At 40.0% G+C, this 19,970-nt stretch overlaps 1 protein-coding gene across 10 annotated transcripts in view; it reads left to right on the forward strand.

The window, feature by feature from the left end:
* Nucleotides 1-19,970, forward strand: part of ADGRL2 (adhesion G protein-coupled receptor L2) — a 493,138-nt gene that overhangs the window by 379,066 nt on the left and 94,102 nt on the right. For all 10 annotated transcript variants that reach the window (XM_090049620.1, XM_090049624.1, XM_090049625.1 and 7 more), the window contains one exon: nt 13,224-13,437. In XM_090049620.1, the coding sequence (XP_089905746.1) occupies nt 13,224-13,437 (214 nt within the window). The remainder of the gene's footprint in view (nt 1-13,223; nt 13,438-19,970) is intronic.

The following is a 19,970-nucleotide window of genomic DNA, read 5'->3' on the forward strand; positions in this document are numbered from 1 at the left end:
CAAACAGAAAGGGCGTATCATTAATAAATGAATGTAGCTTCATCCCAGGGATGATTTAAATCTGGATTGCAGAGTTCTAGAAGCTCTCAGACGCACACAACTCCTATAGAAAGGAATGGGAGAGGTCCGTGCATCTGAAAGTGAAATTTAGTGTTAAGTGAGCCATGTTCCTATTTGTGCAGTGATATCAGGTCTTTCACTTTCCATTCATGTGGTTTCCATCTGCCACACTTTGGCATTGCTCAGAAGTTGTCAGTGTTCAATTGCTTGTTTGGTGACTTATTAAATGAATTAGAGGTTGTAACATGGTGACATTCTGAGTGAAGAAACCACCATTACAGATTAGTGTTAATTAGCACTGTTGTGGCAGTCTCGGCAGGGAAGTAAAGGATTAAACGGGCATGAAGACCAAAACTGTCTTTCTCCTAATGGTGATTCTTCCAGAATGGAGGTGAGGTATGTTGGGGTAATATAGGGAAACTCGCACAGCCACTTTTTGTACTGTCCTTGTTTTAGATGATTAAACTTTCAGTTTACAATTCTCTAAGTGTGTTTCTCTTTTATTCCTTGCTGTTTTCAAGAAGAAAACTTAAATCTGCTGCCCTGGGGAACTAGATTTTGGTCCGTCTGAATCTGGGTCCAGACTTTGAGAATTTTAATGAGGTCACCACTCCAGTTAACTATATACTGGAGGGACTGGCACAGTTGTGGTAAAGAAATGTTCAGTTCAGGTTTTGCTAAATCACTCAACCAGGTGCACAAACCAGGTAGGCGTCCAGTCTTGTTTTGTGTGGTATAACCTCATGGGGTAGTTTTTGGGAACTGCAGTGACAATGAAGTTGTGCAAGAAAGGCTTCAGTGAGATTGGAAATCAGACTTGAGTATTCATGTCGGAGGGTATGATTCAAAGAGACTTCTGGTGTTTATAAATTAGAATGTATTGTGTTGCATATTTGTATAGCCACTGCATAAGTATATAACTATATGAAAGTGCCAACTGGTCTAATTATGTTGTACACAGCGAAACTTGAAATGGAGCAGAATTTCATAAAGATTTTAGAATTAGTTGGAGAAGATCTGTCCTTGTGGAAATATTTTGAATATTAAAAAAAAAAAAGATAGTTCATAGTATTACTTTCAAAGAGACAAGGCTTCCAGAATTAGTCCAGACTGGAGATAATACGAGGTAAGGAGTCAGATGACCCAGTCCATCATAACCACTTGACTAGAGCTGCAAACCTGAACTCACAGCAGCAGTCTTCCCTTATTTGAGTAATTCACTGAAGTGGTAATACTGCTTAAATGACAGTGAATATGGGTTTGAAGTATCGAGCCCCAGATGAAGATTTTTGACTACTTTGTTAAAGTTCAAATAATGAATATGCCATTGTAGCCAAATAATTTTTTGAAAATGAAGTGTTAGATAATTTTTAATAGTAAAGGGAAAATGTTAAGAATTACAGTTACTATTTAGTTATATTAGTTAAAAATAAAATTTCAGAAATTAATCTGTTCTCCATAGTTCTCTTTCTTATATCGTTCTTCACAAATACTTACTTAAACTGCGATGGTACATATGATAGTAGAACAATAGATTTTAAAAAGGGGTCTTTTCTTCTCATTTTTTTTATCCAGATTGGAACAGTCAGTAGTCTACAGTGCCACTGATTTATACTTTATCTAGTGGATTTCAGTGAAATGAGAACTGAGCACTGTGAACTCCAGACCTCTGAGCAGTACCAGCAGCTCTTACTGTGCCAATGCAATCTTTTAATAGACATGCTTGCCAGAATGATTTTTGCCTTGGAAGCTAGAATTAGATAGCACACTTGTCATTTAAATTGCCTGTATCTTTGTTGTATTTGGTACTGCAAAAGCATGAACTGTTGGCCAATATTGGATAATTTACAAGCTGCTTAACAAAATAACATGCTTGTCTGTATAAAATATAGGCAGCACTATGAGGACAGAAAAGGGGATGCTCCTTAATGGTGTCCATGGCATTTACGGAGGAGCTGCAAGTTTTTTGAGGATTTTATGTAAAACTTTTCAAATGTTTTTTGAGTCTGCCCTATGAATTTCCAAAATTTTCAAGCAACAATAGTATGTTCAGCTGTTTGCACCCTCCACCTCAAATTCATTTACAAATTGGGTCAAGGGTTCAAAACACACACACGCTGGCTCATACAGCTATTTTGTAAGGAATGCAGAATTAGGAATTATTCCTGTACATTCTATCCTGTTTTGATTGGATAATAGAATAAAAGTTTCATTTCTTTAAGAAATTACTGTTAAAATTTTGCCTAACACCTATCACTGCATCTTCTGGAGAACTAGAATCATGTTTCATGATTTGGTAAAATAAAAGAGAAAGTGAAAGAGACAAGTGTAAACATTCTGCTTGAAAAGATGTGTTCTTTGCAAAAGATCTTTCCATAAGAACTAAAATAACATAAGAAGTACCATTTCATCAGACAGAGTTCTACATTTATGCCTAGTTTGATTTATTTTGTGTTTGTACTTCCTTTAGAATATTCTTTTGCTTGAAATAATGTAACATTTCCAGGATGACTGACTTGGTGCTTTAAGTTTTACCCCAAGATCTATGCTGCTCACAGTGGATACGTACAGGCATTACATTTAGATTGAGCTAACCAAAGTTAAGTTCATCTAAATCTCCTGGGATACAAGCATTCCCAGGGCTCAAGGCACCCTAAACATGGCATTTCTAATCTAACAATAGTTCACCTTTGAGGTAAACTTATCTTTAGATTGCTAGGTCTGCTAAACTCTTCATCAAAGATTAACCCAACCTAGTTGAATGCCTGCATGTGTTGACAGCACAGCCCTGGGGCTCGGAAAGCCCAGTTACTCACCACAGCCTGGCATAGACTCATACCTCCCCAAAACTGACCAAGATATTTCATCCCCCCCAGGCAGTAACCCCACCCCTGAACCTGCCAACCTCTAGACCTGCCAGTCATCCCTGATCTCACCAGCCGAATAGTTTCCACACCCCCCCCACCCATTTCAAGTTGCTTCGGACTGTTTATGCTGTTTATGCAAGCAGCAAATGCGTGTATGCACCTTTGCTGGTTTTAGTTTTAGGCAATTCAAACTAAACTACCTAAACCTGAGCGAATGTACCACAAATGCTTGTTTTAACACAGTAAGATGGACAGGGAAAAAATAGCGTGCAGGCTGGATCCAGCCCGCCAGGCTATTCTATCCAGTCTGTGGGACCCCTCTAAAATTTAGGCAATTACCTGATGAAATGCCAGGGGTAGGAGCCACTGGCTGCAGTATCAAACAGCTCAGGCTTTGGTTGCTATGTGACCAACCCCAATGCCAACCTGACCTGCTCCATCCCTTTCTGTCCCGTCATGCCTCTACCTCCCAGAAGCTTCTGCCTAGCAGGAGATTCTGCCCTGATGACCCTGTGGCTGTTCCCTAGCCCTCCCTCCATCCGATAGTGGAAATGCAGGTGAGAGTGGGCTGGTGGGGGGGAACGGGGATGAGGGAGGACCACCAGCAATGGCCCCACTCTGTGCAGCTCATGGGACTCTAGCATGTGTCACTCCTTGCTAGATTGCAAGGAGCACCATGTGAAGGCACAGCCATCCCAGCCTGATGGTGTAGGATTTCCAACAGCTCCTGGCACTCTAGTGTGCTGCCGGGCTGGGCTGGCTCCATGCCGTGCTGTTTGGGTTCTGGCCATACAGCTGGAACTGCTTTCTGTTTGGACAGGATGGGCCAGACTGGTCCCATGCTCCACCCCATAGGTCCTGGCCTTTCAGCCAGGATATATACACCACAGGGGAACCTGGTTCTTTTGGGCCAGGATGGCCCTGTGTCACTCTGTGTGGGCCCCACCCTTTAAGCCAGGAACTGCATGCCACAGTCAGGGCAGGCCATGCTGTGTAATCTTGGCCTTGGAGGCAGAACCATATTGTGCTGGGATGGCCCCATGCCATGCCAGATGGGTTCTGGCTTTGCAGCTGGGTACTGCATACTGCAGCCAGGATGGGACAGGTGGGGCTGGCTCCCCACCTTCCATCAAACCCCCAACACACACCTACAGCCCCCATACACACTCTCACCCCCTACCATAATTTCACACAAACTCGTACTCCTACCCTGACAACATACCCCCAAAAACATCTACACCCTTCCACAGCCCCACACACTTCCACCATACCCACATCCACATACCCAATTCCCCCACATCCCCACCCCAACCATACAACCCACGGTCCACGCCCCCACACCCTCACACCCACTCCCCAACCCCCCACATAACCCATTATCTCCCCCACATCATGTGCAAGAGTAAGACTGTATTTTGAGCTATTATGCAATTGCTTCCAGATACTCTATGCAAATGCACATAAATCGGAACAGAAACATATTTTTAAATAAAATTAAAATAAGTTATAGTAGATTGAATTTTTTTTAAGTATATGATTTGTTTGTTTGTTCCCCCCCTCCCCCCGGTTCAAGTGCTAAGCCTCTCTCCCAAAAGGAGTATTTCTGGGGCAGTGGGAGAGACTTCCAGTGCAAAGGTCAGGGGTCAGGAGGTGGAATTTCAGGTCCCAAGATGGCAACCTGGGGGTGGGGCATCTGTCAAGGTGTGGGACTACCCTTGCAGCCCTCAACAGCTAACCAAAACTCATTAAGTGTCCTTCCCACTGAAATAATTGCCCACCTCTGTGGTAAGCACTATCTGGTAGTGGTCCTTTAGCTGAATATTATTAGTTTATTTTTGTACTTTGACTAAGTTAGCTATTTCTTAAATGGAACTAAATAAGCAACAAATACAATAGGATGGGAAATGAGGCAGAATGTGACCACTGCAAACTGCTATAAAATAGTTTTTAACGTAGTGTTGATTATTCTAAATGTTCTTTAGAAAAGCAGAGTATCTGAATTAGGTTTCTGCCATATGCTCTTCAGTTTTTTGGTAAATAGGTGCAGTTGGGGGGTATTCAATATAATGTTAAATATAAAGTTGCAAAAAGAAACATTTCCCCCACACCTATTTATTGAAAGTTGATAGAAAACTAACTAGATTTCTGCCATGTGGAAGAAGGTATCTTTTTGCAGCTTTATAGTTAACATTGGAGGACTGGTCAGGCATAGGAAGTGCGTACTACCATTAAAAATCCCCATTAGCTTCTTTTATGGATGATTTTTAGCCTTAGTTGAAATGCTAATGTTCATCTTACCACGGCAGTTTTGTTTATTGTTTCACATACAATGAGTGCACTGAACTGAACTTTGAACAAATAAAACATGGTATAGACATATGTTTACCATGCAGTTGTTTATAAATTGAGTGCTCAGCGTGACAGAAACCATGTTCTTTTCCTCATTAAGTATTTTTCTCCTTTCCATTTAAGGAAAGAAAGCTGATTAACATATATAAACATAAATGAATTGGAGACAGCATATGCTGCAGTTGGTAATAGGCTCTGGCTTGAGTTAATGTTTAAATTGTGCTTGAAGTCACAGCCCCAGTACGGTAAAGGTCCTTGACAATCAGCAAGCTCTGTGCTTTCTTGGACCTTAGACAGCATGAGCAGTGTCATCCATGACAGGGTTAGCCTTGAAGCAATTAGCAAAAACACAAGGAAAGTTGGTTTTTTCCTTTAAAAATGAAGTCTCACAGAATAGGTTTGTGCATAGTACTGTAAGGCTGTTTCTTCCTAAGTAGCAAAATGAACAGAGATTCATTAGTAAAGCTTAATCTTCAAAACATTAATGGCTGGAACCGTATCGGAGATATAAAGTTGCTAGTGACAACAGTAATTATTGACAGAGTAGAATACTTCTAAAAAGCTTTGAAATGATGCAAAACCAGCAGTAGAATTTAGATGTTGGTCTTTCAGATTTTCAACCTGTAGCAGTGCATCTGCTTATCAGGAATTATCTCCTGAATGTGAATGCATTTCAGTCCTAAGTCACTGCACCTGTTGCTGAGAGGTATTTATTCCAATCGCTTGCCTAAAGCATGGAGAGTTATTGCTTGACATTTTATAGCTCCAAAAAAGCTGTCTTTTCAAAATCATTTGTTCAGAGAGAAGAAAATGGAGCAAAACAGTTCATTTTACCCTAAGCACTGCTATTTGGCAGTATTCACATTTGCGTGGCACAAAGCTGCAATATTGATTTCTCGCTCACAGGGCCTCCCACTAGTTCTTTCTTCGATTGTCGGGGTTGCAAGATGGATTGAATTACACTTTGGTTGTTGAAATTTTTTTTTATTTTGTTGATAGAAAAATATTATAAATAAAGCTTGGAATAAAGATCATAGCAGCCTGGCTGAAGGACTGCTAATTTACTGAACTTGCTTAATATTCTTTATGGTGATTGTGCTATAAAAACCCACAAAGGGACCATCCCATCTGACACATGCAGCATTGTTTAGCTCAGCTGTTTTCTATCATTGCAGAATAGCATCCTACGGCACAACCTGAGGCACTATACTCTGTTGCTTATGGGGTGACCTAACCTTAGTCTAATATTTTGAGATGTCAGTCTAAATATAGAGTTCTGCACAGATGTGTGAAGAAAAGAAATGCAGGTCCACAATCCAGTGATGATGCTTAAAACAGTTGTCAGTTGCCTTAGATACCTAAATAAGCATTTCGGGGGTCTAACCTGAGTACTTGCAGTATTCAGAGCTTTTCTTCTTTCAAGCGCATGGAAATACAGGGTAGTCATTCAGATTCTAAGATAACCATTCAATTTTTATTAGAGATATGGGCATATTTTCAGTACTATCTTTACAGTGATAGAAAGTGTCTTCTGACTTGCTGCTGCAAATACAGTGAGGCTTGCTGCACTCTTAGCCACTTCAGCCTACTTTAACCTCTCCAGGAAAAACACATCCATTGCCTTTCCACAAGCTGCCTTGAGGCCACAGGTACGTTTCTGTACAAAAGAGAATCAGCGTTAACTAAACTCCTTTTGCACTCCAAGGGTGCACACAAACATAATACTTAGTTCATTTTAAGTGCAGTTTAAACCACAAGCTTTCAGACGCACACGCCACTTAATGATTTAAACCTTCTAGCCCATTTCAAAACTATACCTGGATAATCGGGTATTATTTTGAATAGTTCTCCTTGAACTAGTGTTGTGTAGACCATGAGCTTTCTGTGACTAATGTCCGGCTGATCCTCCAGGCTTCCCACACTGCACTGCAACTCAGCCCCAACTACCATACAGCAATTCTGGTACAGAGCCAGAACTCTACTGCCCCAACCTATATTGCTAGCCCATGACCCAGTCCATGCGATTCCAGGCTGATTTGGGCGGGGGCGGGGCACATGTTCTAGTGGGTAAAAAGCCTGGGCGGTTGCCACAAATGGAATGAAAATGACAAGCCGTTTGGGAGAAAGTTCTGTTTAAAAGTGATGTGGACCTTGAGCAGCCTGTGGAATACCCAGCTTCTGGGAACCACGGAGAAGGCAGCTTTCTGACATGCACACATACACTTGGGCAGCTGCAGTCAGGGTACTACCACACAGATTTCAGTACTGTAAAGTGCATGAGTGGTTTCTCTTGAATTCAGTGTTACTAAGAAAGGGAAATCAGAAAAGAGCAATTGTGGGTAATTAATGTCTTTTTCTTTCTCCTGTTGTGCATTCAGCTGTTGAGAGCCTTCCTCCCTTGCTAGGGGAATACTATGAAAACTGGGGCACTGCCACTGGAAAGCATAGCTGAGCTGGGTATTCACTTCCACTCCTGGTGGAAGTTTGGGAGCACTGAAATGGTGACCATTTGTCTTAGGACCCTTGGCTTTGTTCATGCAGATGCCTCTGAACTGGAGCTGGTTCCCAGTTGGCGACATTCTTGGAACAGTTCATATGTTAAGTCTGTCCACACCCTATGACTTCAGAGTTATAGATTCAGGAATGACAGCCTTAAGTAACATTATTGTTGGTCACTGTCTTGGCAGTAATCATCATTTGGAAGAAGTGCTGTATACTTTTTTCCTAGGCGTATGTATTGTTTTGCTCAGGCTCTACTCCCTGCTTATTCACCCCCTCATGGGATCCATAGGAAATGGCCAGTTTTAGTGCCATCATTGCTAATTTGTTGCAGGAAAGGACAGTAATAATAATAACCTATAATAACAATTGCTTTGAATGAAAATGTATTACCTTTAATGTCACCAGCACAAAATAGAGTCTATCCTTTACTTTGGCCCAATGTGCCAAGATATTGCAAAGATCTAATATTCATGCTGTCATGCACCATATGTTCTGCCAAGCAGAGGCACATGCATTGATTTCCAGAATGTTTAGAGCTGTAATATGGAATTGGTTCACTTTCGAGGGTTTCTTCTGTTTAGCAAATATTAAACTGTATTGTTTATGTGGAAAGTGACTTCATTCCTAGACTAACAATCTTAAACTGTTATTTTTGAGTCCTTTCAGATTATTATCTCAGTACAGTAAAGCAGAAGTGTTAATCCAGAGACTGCTGATGCACTACAGCAGGAGTGGGGCCATTAATTGAGCCTGGGGGCCACATAGCTTAATTTAATGAGTTGTTGCAGTCTGGGTCTATCCCCCTCCAGTCCCCCCCAACCTCTACTGTAACAACCTACCAAAACTCCCTGTGTGGGATGGGGCCGTGGGCAGGCAGGGAGCAGTGTTCAGGAGTGAGATGGGCAGGTGCAGCCAGGATCACAGGTTGGCCCCTGCCCTGTGAGGGATGTGTGTTGGGGGGGACTGTCTGGGTGTTAGGTCCCAGGAGCCGGCTGGTAGGAGAAGCCAGGGGGTGCGTGCAGAGCTTGCTCAGGCAGTGTGGCCCATGGCTGCCCCTGCCTATGTGCTTGCTAGCCTAGTCCCAGCTCCAGCAAGGGCACATAATTTACCAGCTGGGCTTCTCTCAGTGTGGCTGCAGCTGTCCCAGTGCTGCTTCTTTGCCTCTAGCGGCAGCTCCTCCGCCTCCTGGTGTCCCCCCAGGGGGGGCAGGAGGAAGCTTCAGCTGGCAGCTCCTGCCCTATCTGCCTTCCATTCACTCTGCCCACCCCAGGGCAGCTGGGAGGCAGCTAGGAGCTGGAGCCCTGCATGCTGGGGCAGGCACTGTGTGGCTGAAACTTTCAACCTGGAGCAGTGCAGCAGGGGGAGCCACTGCTGGAGGTGAGGGAAGCTGAGCAGCATCCAGGCAGCTGCAGCCACACCAGGAGCAGCCCTTTTGGTAAGTTACGCACACTGACTGAGGTTGGGCCTGCATAGAGGAGTGCCACATAGGCTGATCCAGGCAGGACTCGGCCCCATGTGAAGTGCCATGGGATACCCATGGCCTGGAGCCGCTCAACTGGTGGGCGCCCCCTGTGGGCCATATCCATTCAATTTTTGGGCTGGATACAGCCCACAAGCTATATTTTTCCCACTCCTGCACAACACGAAGTCCTTGGTCCAGAGCACATAAATCACTGTAGTCAAGATTACTTCCTCACCAGCCATTTTGCAAGTTTTCTTATTCCCTGCAATCCTCTTGGTCTCTTTCATGGTCTCCTCTTCTACCACATTAAAGTGAAGCTTATTTTCCTCGCCTCCGGAACACAGCAACTCTGTTCCCACTTGTCTTTTCTATTGACTTGGCCTTGTCTCTTCTCTATCATCTTTTGTCTTCAGTTGCTGCTTCAATTACAGTACTCCAGCCCAGCAGAAGTCTCCACAGTCATTTTTTGTGCTTTTTTTTCCTTCTGTCATTATGTGCAGAACATTCTTCAGGTACTGGTCTGGAAGGCACTGCCTTCTCTTTCACATGCCTTCAAAAGTCTTATTTCTGCTCATAAGAAACTGGGCTTGGGAATTTGTGACCCTTCTATATAGATTCCCCTTCCTCCCCTTTGCCCCCACCAAGAGCCCAAAACAATGGTCTGGCATATTGAATATGCTGTTTTCCCCTACTTCCCCTTTGTCTGTCTTTGTTAATCATTAGCTTGTTATTAGTATAATGCATTTATGAACACAACCTCTTTGATGCAGGAACTGTGCATTTATTGTACCTGGTTAAAAAGTCTGTAGCATAAAGGTAGTTGCAGTAAACAAATAATAATAACATCAATACAGTTAATAAAGCATATCATAATTAAAATGTAGTATACCCAAAAGTTTTTGCTATGCTGCATAAGCATAATAAATGCTTGTACCTAAATCCTTATGAACCTGTAGAGTCACTACTAGGGCTGTGCAAAGCTTCGCTCACTGATTCGATTCGGCAGAGATTCGGTGGCCAAATGCCCGAATTGAATCAGGAGACCCCTTAATCTCTCCAAATCAAATTGGAACCCTCCAAATCAATTTGGAAAGATTCAATGATTCAGACATAGACACAGCTTTAAATTTTTTTTCTACATACCTCAAGGTACCAGGTGGCTCATGAATGTTGAGGTGGTGGGGCGGATGGAGTGTCCCATAGGAGCGTGTGTGGGGGAGTTGCAATGCAAAAAAAATTTACAGCTGTGTCTATGCTCAAATTGCTGATTCTGCCTATTGAATCGGGACAGTGATCCGAATCGAATCACTGTCCTCCATTTGGGCCAAATCCGAATCGAATACAACCCGTTTCACAAACCCGTAGTCACTACTTGCATAACAGTTGTATGTTATTTCACATATTTTACTAATGGATGGGGAAGGAACGTGTTTTGGTTTTAAAATGAATTTGGAGTACAAAGATGAATATATCTTGTTCTCTAAACCTTCAGTCTATACAAGAAACCTTAATAGCATGTAGCTGTAATAGTTTGAGTGAGTTGTTGTTAGTACTACATTTTTTTCAAAAAGCATCTGTGTTGTATAGCTGCGGTACTACTGTAAAAATAAACATATCTGCTGTTTTCAAGAAGTTGTTATTTAATGTTATTACAGTATCTAACTATTCTCCACATTTTGAAATGATTGTAGGTACAAATGTTTTGTCAGGGAGACAAAATACCTGGTCCAAAAACTATTAAGTTGTGGATAGCAAACTACAGCGTACAGTGACAACAACCTAGTGCAATATATTAGTTACATACAGAATTGATAAAGGACCAAGGCATTCTTATTGAATTAGCCAGCCCTGTTTTGCACCAAAACTATTGTACGGTGCTTCTAAATGCTTATAGGAACATTTACTTCTTAGGAATTTTCAGACAGAAGAAAATTGGGAAAAAAAAGTAAGGATTTTCCTGTCTCCATTGTGGTTTGTAGGGTTACATAGGATTTATCCTGAGTTTGTACAGGAGCCTTTGTGATGCAGACTTGCAGTCCATTCTCAGCACACTCTCACTTGATTATAATCCTTTTGTTTTAGTCTGTGTGTTTAGTTTATGGCTGCTTACAGCATGGGGGGGGGGGAGGAAACAGTGCCTTACTTTCAGCTTAGTATACCCAGAAGAGGCATCACCTTAGTTTGACCCTGCACGCTCAACGTCTTCATAGATCCTGTCCTGCAGCGGGGCTTTTTCGTGCTTTTATCTAATAGCTGATTCAATACAGATGCTAGGATATCAGGCCCAAATAACGCACTTCCTCTCCTGGTAAAGCACTGTTTTATTTTGTTTTTTTCATGTTTGTCAGTGGCCTATGTGCTCAGGTAGGCACAATAAAAGGGAGATGAATAGATCACCTGTTAAGTGCCATTATATATGTTGTATGTGGAAGCAAACTCTGTAATAGAGGCCACTTCGGGGATGTCTAACACCCGTGATAAAGAAAGTGCTACTAATCAAAAAGATGGAAGTAAAGAGGATGCTTTGTCTGATTGTGAGTCTAAGGGTGGGGGTAGAGGTAGGAGCAGTGAGCTAAGTAGTGAGACTTACCTAATTTGGCTGAGGGAATAAGTACTGAAGGATACCCTTCGCCTTTCTGAATCTATGACATCTCAGTATGACGGCAGGAAGACCCTGGCATCATACAAGATGCATGACACTTGGCAGAGCTATATTTTCCTTAATATGCAACATCAGTGTTATGTCTAGCAATATAAATTTGAGTATTTTTAGCATAGTGATCTAAGAAACTGCTATTCCATTTGAGTTTAGGTATTTTTAAAATAAATTTTAGGCAAACTAATGTGATCTTGAGGTTGAACTCTCCCCTCTATTTCAGGGGTGTCAAACTCATTTGGTCCTGCAGGCTGGATAAGTGGCATGGGACTGGTCCATGGGTCAGGTTAGGTCCACAGATTCCCTCCCCCCACCCCCTCCTATTCCATACTTGATTCAGTATATGGAGACCCTGATCTGGGATCCATGCTGCACATGGTACTGGCCCAGTACAGTGTGTGCCCTTCCCCCCCACCTGGGATCAACTCCAACAGCACCCACTATAGCTGCACCGCAAATGGTGCCTGTACCAAGTTCCAGACCAGCTGGAATGGGCACCCTGTGCTGTGTGATCGCCTGGACTTCTGGAGGGGGGTTGGTGGGGGGGCGGAAGGGGAGCACTGCATATAGCACAGTCCCAGAGCCTGGTAGACTCAGATCCAGGGGCTAGGGGCTGGGTGGAAGGATTCCCTGGGTTGGACCCGGCTGTATCTTTGACGCCCCTGTTGTATTTGGACAGCTCCTGATACCCTTTCACCTGGACCATCACAGTGCCATCTTTCTCACCACAAATACCTTGCCTGCCTGCTCACAAAACCTGGCAGCTATATAAAGGGATTGTGAGAGGAATTTTTGGCTCCATCCCTTTGCTTCTGCAGTCATTTATTTGGAGTTTTCTGCAAGACTCCTATATCAGAGCAATACCATGTTGATTGACACTGAGGAAACTCCCCCTCTTCAGCGGAAGAGTCTGGACATTTTCCTTTCATAATGTTTTAAAATGGAATGTCATAATTGATGGAAAATGGCAGAAACCAGGAAAAGATCCTGCCATTGTGGATGCCTCGTGCTTCTATCCATTATTTTCTTTGATGCTTGTTATTAGCTATCTTGTGCATTGTACAGGATCTACCCTTTATAAACCAGTTCAGTATATGTTTAGTTCTTTGGAAAATGTTCTGCCCTTTTAAGGAGATTTTGCAGTTAGCCCATATTGTTTAGCATTTCAAACATTTTCTGTATATGCTTGAATATCTCTAGCATCCCTGTGTTATTCCTCTCTCCTTCACTGCAAGATAGAAAGTATAATATCAGTTCATATGTCTAAAAGTTCTCCCTTTTGTCAAGTTTGTTCTCATTGGGGTTTTTTGTTTGTTTGTTTTTTAAGGTTTCAGCCGAGCAGCTTTGCCATTTGGTTTAGTTAGGAGGGAACTGTCCTGTGAAGGCTACTCCATAGACCTTCGGTGTCCAGGAAGTGATGTCATTATGATAGAAAGTGCTAATTATGGAAGGACAGATGACAAGATTTGCGATGCTGACCCTTTCCAGATGGAGAACACAGAATGCTTCCTTCCAGATGCCTACAAAATTATGACACAAAGGTAAATTATGGTATTTCCAAGACTAAAGCAAGCAAACTGCAGATAAAAGGCTTAATCTGATACATAATTAGTGAGCATATACATTTTAGAAATGTTATAATATACTTGCTAATTTTCATTTTGTCTCATGGAAATAAAATGCAAGTATCTTTATTATTTTCATATAGTGATACTGGAAAAAAAACAGAACCTAGCTGCCAGAGAAAATGTTTAAACTTTTTTCTTGGTCTCTGACAGAAGTAAGAAAACAGAAGGTGATTGCAAGGAAAATAAAACAATTCACTTATTTGAAGTTTCACTATATCCTCATGTTTAAGATGTCAGACTGAACTCAAAAACATTCAAATGAATTCTACATCTTTAAACAGTTTTTCAATGTCTGTTCTAACTTCTGTTAATATAATCAATAACTTGAGTTCCTCTTCATCTACAAAAAACACTTGGTACAACTAACAATTTTGTTAAAAGATTGTACAGTCAAGTAAGTTCTTATGTTGGGATATGGATAGTATCTTCTTAGAGGATAAAACTGCTTTCAGATGGTCTTACTTAGGAGTTATTCTCTTTACTCCAAGGTTTAATTAGTTCTGTGTCAAACCAGTAAAAGAATTGTACAAAATAATCACAGAGGCTGGGTCTCCATTTAGGATTTGTAGAAATTCTCCATCATAGGCCAAGCACTAATAAAGGTCAGCCTGTGGTAGCATCTTTGGCAAAGGTAATATAGATCAGTCACAGGTATGTTTTCCACACACATATAAGCCTGCTAAGATGATAAATAGAGACTGTCTGCATTGGAGGGGGCCCTAATTAAAACACACACACACACACACACGCATCTCAGTTTTTAGAGGGAAAGAGCTGAAAAAATTACTACAAAATATGACACCCTCCCAAAGATGTGTAATATGTACAAAAATTTTATGATTTTATTTTTGTGGCATTTAAGTGCATTTTTCTGGAACATAAAAAGATGCTTTTTGTAATAACAGAAAATAAAACCTAAGAACACATTTTCCAGTTTAGCATTTAGTTTAGCATATACCTTTAATTTGTTAAAAAATTCTTCCTTTCAGTAGCTATACAAGTTTACCAACACATGCCACTTTTCAGCAGTTAGCTTAAGAGTTTTTGGTTTTTTTTTCTGCAATTTTATTTCAATTACTTTCCACTACTTGGATGCAACTAACTTGGACACTGCATCTGTCTGAGAGAGGAAGTTGGGGTAGAAATCTGGTTCTTCAATTTTAAATGATACAGGAAAATCAAGGAATTTAGTACTATGTTCCATTATATTTCAGCCTTTCTTTTTGTTCAGTGCTCATCATATGCCAATTGTATTTGTGATTAGTAATGGAAAGACTCCATAGCTAATCACATCTATGTAATGGAAAGGTTCCATAACTGCTTTGAATTAAGGTTTGAATTGTCTTTTTGTGATTCTTGTTCATTTGTTGTTAATTAGATCAATACAGAGTTCCACTGAGACTGAGACAGCAGCAGTGTCATCAGCCTCTAATCTGTCAAGTCCCTTTGAAACCACCTTCAATTGCTTTTGTAAATGTAGTACCTCTCTGTAGACTTCCTTGTTGTGTAAAATGCATGTTGTGTTTTGATCAAAGTCCTCCTCATCCTCAGTGCGAATATCAGGATTATCATAGTTGGATGTAAATATAAAGACACAAGCTTCCTGAAAGTGCCATCCACCTGAAACTGAGATCCTTCTTTTTCAGTCAGCACATTTTATGACTTCGGTGGTTGCAGAAGTATTTTTGAATTTCCATGATCTGCAGAACTCTTAGATGTTTTTCTTTTTGCAGTGAGATTCAAAAATGGTTTTGAACACCCATGTGTCAGAGGTTTAGGAAATTTGAGCAGTGCTAGTCTCTCTTAGTCTTTTTACTTCTATTTTTGTTATCCAAGGAAACAGCAAACACTAAATTTTTTGTCCCTTTGTCTGGCATTTCCAGTATTTGGGAAATGGTTTATTGTCGTTTTCTTTTTCAGATGCAGAATTAATTATTTTAAATAGGGAAGCATTTTCCCTGCATCTCTCATTATTTCCTTTAAAATTCACACTCTACTGTTAGTGTAAAAGAAAGTTGCAACGTTCTGTTATTTATTTTCTGTTCTTGTTTTCCTTATAAATAATATCATAATAATTTGTTTGCTTATTTATTTATTTGGATCTTGAAAACACACTGTTGGTGGTTCTCAATGAAATGTATTTTAGAGAATGTTTATATGTTCTATGACAGGACCATAATGGCACCAGGAGTGTCTCAAATGCAACGCTATGAGCCTGATCAGTGTTCACCTCTTATACCTAAGAGAGAAGATTCTTAGTTTGTTGGTATATTTATGTATGAAGGAAACCATTTTTATCAGTTTTTGAGAAGAACACTATTTTTTCTCTATCATGACTTAACAGTTCCTGTCGGAGAATTATCTGTTTAACAGTGCATCAGCCATTTATTTCTTGCCAATGTCTTCAGCTTAAAGTGTGCAAAGTCACATTAATTTGTAGACCAAGGTTTAGTAATTAGCAAATATTAATCATGCATTTGCTGTATTGCTCAGCAGCTTTTGCATTTATTATCATTTCAATACGAATAATAATTTAATGAAATCAATACTATGAAGACCTGAAATTGAAAAAAAAGATGACCTATCCAATTTTAATGCAGAAACATGTTATCAGAAGCCCTGATTAGGTTATAGAAGATTCTAGGGTTTAGCAAACTGCTTCTCCTCTTCTACAGCAACTGGTCACAGTTGATACTACTAGATAATCATACCAACAACTGTCTTTTACTATTTTCTTTCTCTTCAAGGCTTCCTTTAATAGTTTTTTTTTTTTCTTTAATATGCCTAGTTCTAGAGCACTGATGTAGTCATTACTTCAATTTTAACATTTTTAAGTAGCTATAAAAATTTTACTTGTTGATAATTTTAACCTAAAGATTCTAATATAAAAGCTTTCACAACTTTGTTACATTCATGTAAAGCTTCATGACATAGGAGTTAAAATTTAGCTTAAAAAGGCAGTTATAACCCTTTGTCCTCAAACCCACAAGCTTCCATAATTTCTGGTATGAGATGGAAACATGGATGAAATTGTATTTCCCCAAACCCTGGTATTTATTTAGTTATATGTTAACTGGCAGGTGTAAGGCAATAATACTGTTAGAATAGTATTTGATAGAAGAGGAACAATATATTTGACCAGCAGTAGAGTCCAAGCCATATGGTGTTTTTTATGTGTAAAAACATCTGAACCCTTTGATACATATTAACTCTGCCTCCCAGGGACAAATTTACTATTTATACAGTTGTTTTTTCCTTACACTTTAAGAAATAATCTGACAAAGGGAAACACCAGACATACAAAATGTCTGAAAACATAAGCTCCAGTTTCTTGCTTGTGAAACGAGCTGAAGCCAGAAACCATCACGAGACTTTGAAGTTAATATGACTGACTGCTGTTGTATTCTGTAGATGTATTAGTACACTTGAAAAATACTTTTTTTTAAAAGTTACACTTGGAAGACAGTTTTTGTTCGAATTCAGTTTTAAGTAGAATAAAGATACTTTGCTTGAGTTACTTTCAGACTGCCTATTAGTTTTAAGATTTTCTGCTTGTAGTTTCAACTTCAAAGACAAACTTTGCAGACATACTGAGAAACTGCATATCATCCCTACAATTTTCTGTCAAGACAGGCACTGAAAGCAATATGACTCCTACTGCTTCCTTTATTTTAAGTTTTAATAACTTTCAGGTAATGAAACATATTTTAAAATATTTGGAATCATACATTTTAGAAATTAGACATCAAATGACAACAACATTTAAATGGGCGTGGCAGTTAACAGCTATAGCTTTCTGCATGCTGGGGCACTTCGCTTTGGAGTATGGATAGGATTAAAAAAAAGCCAGCTTCTTTAGTTTACTAGTTGTTTCTGATAATATGAAAGGGTATATGTCAGTTTTTCCATTTATATTTAGAACAACTTTTGGATGATGGTAAATAAGAGTACCAGTCAGTAAATACTTATAACTACAGCAGAAGTCTCTGTGTAATTTTAGTATAATGCAAATGGATCACTTGTTCTGTGTGTGTGCACGCATCTCAAGGACCTTATGGCTTTCTTTAAAAGCTTAGATATTTTGCAGATAGAAATTTTGTATGCTCTAGTGATTTTATTTATATATATAAAAAAAAAAAAAAAAAAAAAGCTCAGGAGTTCTGTGTTCAAGTGTTTATAGCTGACTTTCTCTGTATCATTAAATTATTTTGCACACTGGTTGAACTGTTAGCATGAAGTTAACTATTTGGATTTAAGAAATACCTTTTGCCCTACTGTAGCAATGAAAAGTAGCCTTTAATGTAGATCCTATTCATACTTACTTTGTGGCCTCTTTTGTATAATTGGACTTGTCTTTATAATGAACAGAAAGAAAAAAGGATTCAGTTAGGGTGATTTTCATGATCCATAGCTAAATATTCTCTATGTTTACTGTTTCCATCTTTTAAAAATACACATGCACAAACCCAGTGCGCCTTAGGATGAGGTGCAAATATTTACTTATTCTTCTTAAAATAATGTTTTATGGTTTACATCTACTAATAAGTTTACTCAAGTAAATTTTGTCACTGCCTTTTAAATATGTGATAGGACCTAACACCAAAAAAAATTAAGGGTAAAGATAACAAAAGATGATAAAAACTAACTAAAAATTGTTGCATGTGTGAATTCATTTGCTTATTCTGAAAAATTATTCTTTCAAAATGTATTCGGATTTCATTGACAAAATCTTAATTGTGCAATCAAATACAGCGGAACCTGGAAAATTATATAAATACCACTTAAAGTCTGTTTTTTGAGTGAGTGAGTGAAACCAAGACTTTACCCTATTACCTAGTTTTCAAAAACTTTGACTGTGGGTTAGTAGCCATGGGCATTTTTACACATGCTCTGGTTTATGGCACTAGGCGCTTTAGTTAGTGAGCCATGCTAATTAAAACACCTGTGTGTCACGTGTATCAGTTTCCCCATGCTGAAGAAATGGCGCTTTGAACTAAATCTTATTGAACGTGTTTTATTTCAAAGCACCCTATCACCATTTTTTCAGCACGAGGATGCACATGGGCACCAATACACGTGACACGGTGGAGCGTGTCAATTTCCGTGCTCCAGCAGACTTGATTATTTGAGGCTCCTCTGATGCATCGGGTTTCCAGTGTGTCAGAGCAGGCTTCCTGCTCGTCTGTAGAATTCACATATGGCTGTAAAGATGAGGGGCTAGGGAACAGTGGAGCAAACCATATGGAAGGTGTGCTGCCACTGAAGCTGGGTCCTCCATGTATTTTCTCACATTTGTGTGGAAATCTCCAAATGAATATGAATTATAAGAAATTTTATATTGAAACACTTTTGTTTGGTTGCCTTGCCTTCCTTAAATTTATGTAATACTCAATCTGGCATCTATTATTTATCATTGTTATTATCAATATTACTGTAAAATTTAGGAGTCGAATTATGGAACAGCAGTGCATTCTGTTGTGTTCTGTAGAAACAGAACTTACACTGTCCCTGCCCAGAGAGCTTGTATTTCAAGTAATCATTTTCTCTTCCATGATATGTACTCTTTACCAAGATTGCTGCAACTATATTGGGCTTGTTTAACAGTACTAAAATATATCTATAAAGACATGAACAGAGCCTCATAGGTTTGTTTGTCCATTTATTCTAGAAAGCATGTGAGATGACACTCTATTAGATGACCTCATGAAGTCCCTTCCATCCCTACTTTCCAGTGATTCTAAGATCTAAGACAAGTTCAGAAGATCTAGTAAATCAAATTAGGGGCCTTTCACTTACAAAAACACCCTCTGAAAATGTTCTTCAAAAGGGAGGATGAGGGCACAAAAAAGAGCTAAAGGTAGAAATCCTTTAATATTGTTATTGTCTTGCCTACCTTCAAGCATCTCAACCCACCTCTGGAGAATGGGGACATAAATTAAGCTTGTCCAGTATGATAACAGAGGGGTCCCTGCTTAAAGTCCTTGGTACTAGGCACTGCTCTTACAGTGTAATACTTCAAACTCTTGTGCCCATAACTCATCTTCAGCAGGCACATAAGTTGAGAGCCTGTGATGTTTAAAAGACCCATGTCCTGTTCCACAAACAAAGGTCTGAAAGCCTATCAGTAAGGTGGCCATATAGGAAAATGTTTACGTCCAGGACACTGCATTTGCCACCACCCCTGTCCCTCCACACACACTTCTCCCAAGCCAGTGGTGCTGCTGCAGGAAGGGGCAGGGCTGTGGTGATGTGGTGCAGTTGTGGTATCTAGTCAGACAGCAGAGGGAGTCAGTGGCCAGTTAATAACCCATTGTTCTTTACTTCACAGGTGTTAACAATCATCTCACCTTTTCAACTGCTGTTCCACTAATCAAGCTAACCTATTTTAGGGATATTTTTCTTTCCGCTAGGGCTTCCTATTTAATAGCTCATGGCACACCACCTCC

Source organism: Crocodylus siamensis, chromosome 5 (genome assembly GCF_052110815.1).
Source record: "Crocodylus siamensis isolate JL-2025a chromosome 5, ASM5211081v1, whole genome shotgun sequence".
NCBI lineage: Eukaryota > Metazoa > Chordata > Crocodylia > Crocodylidae > Crocodylus > Crocodylus siamensis.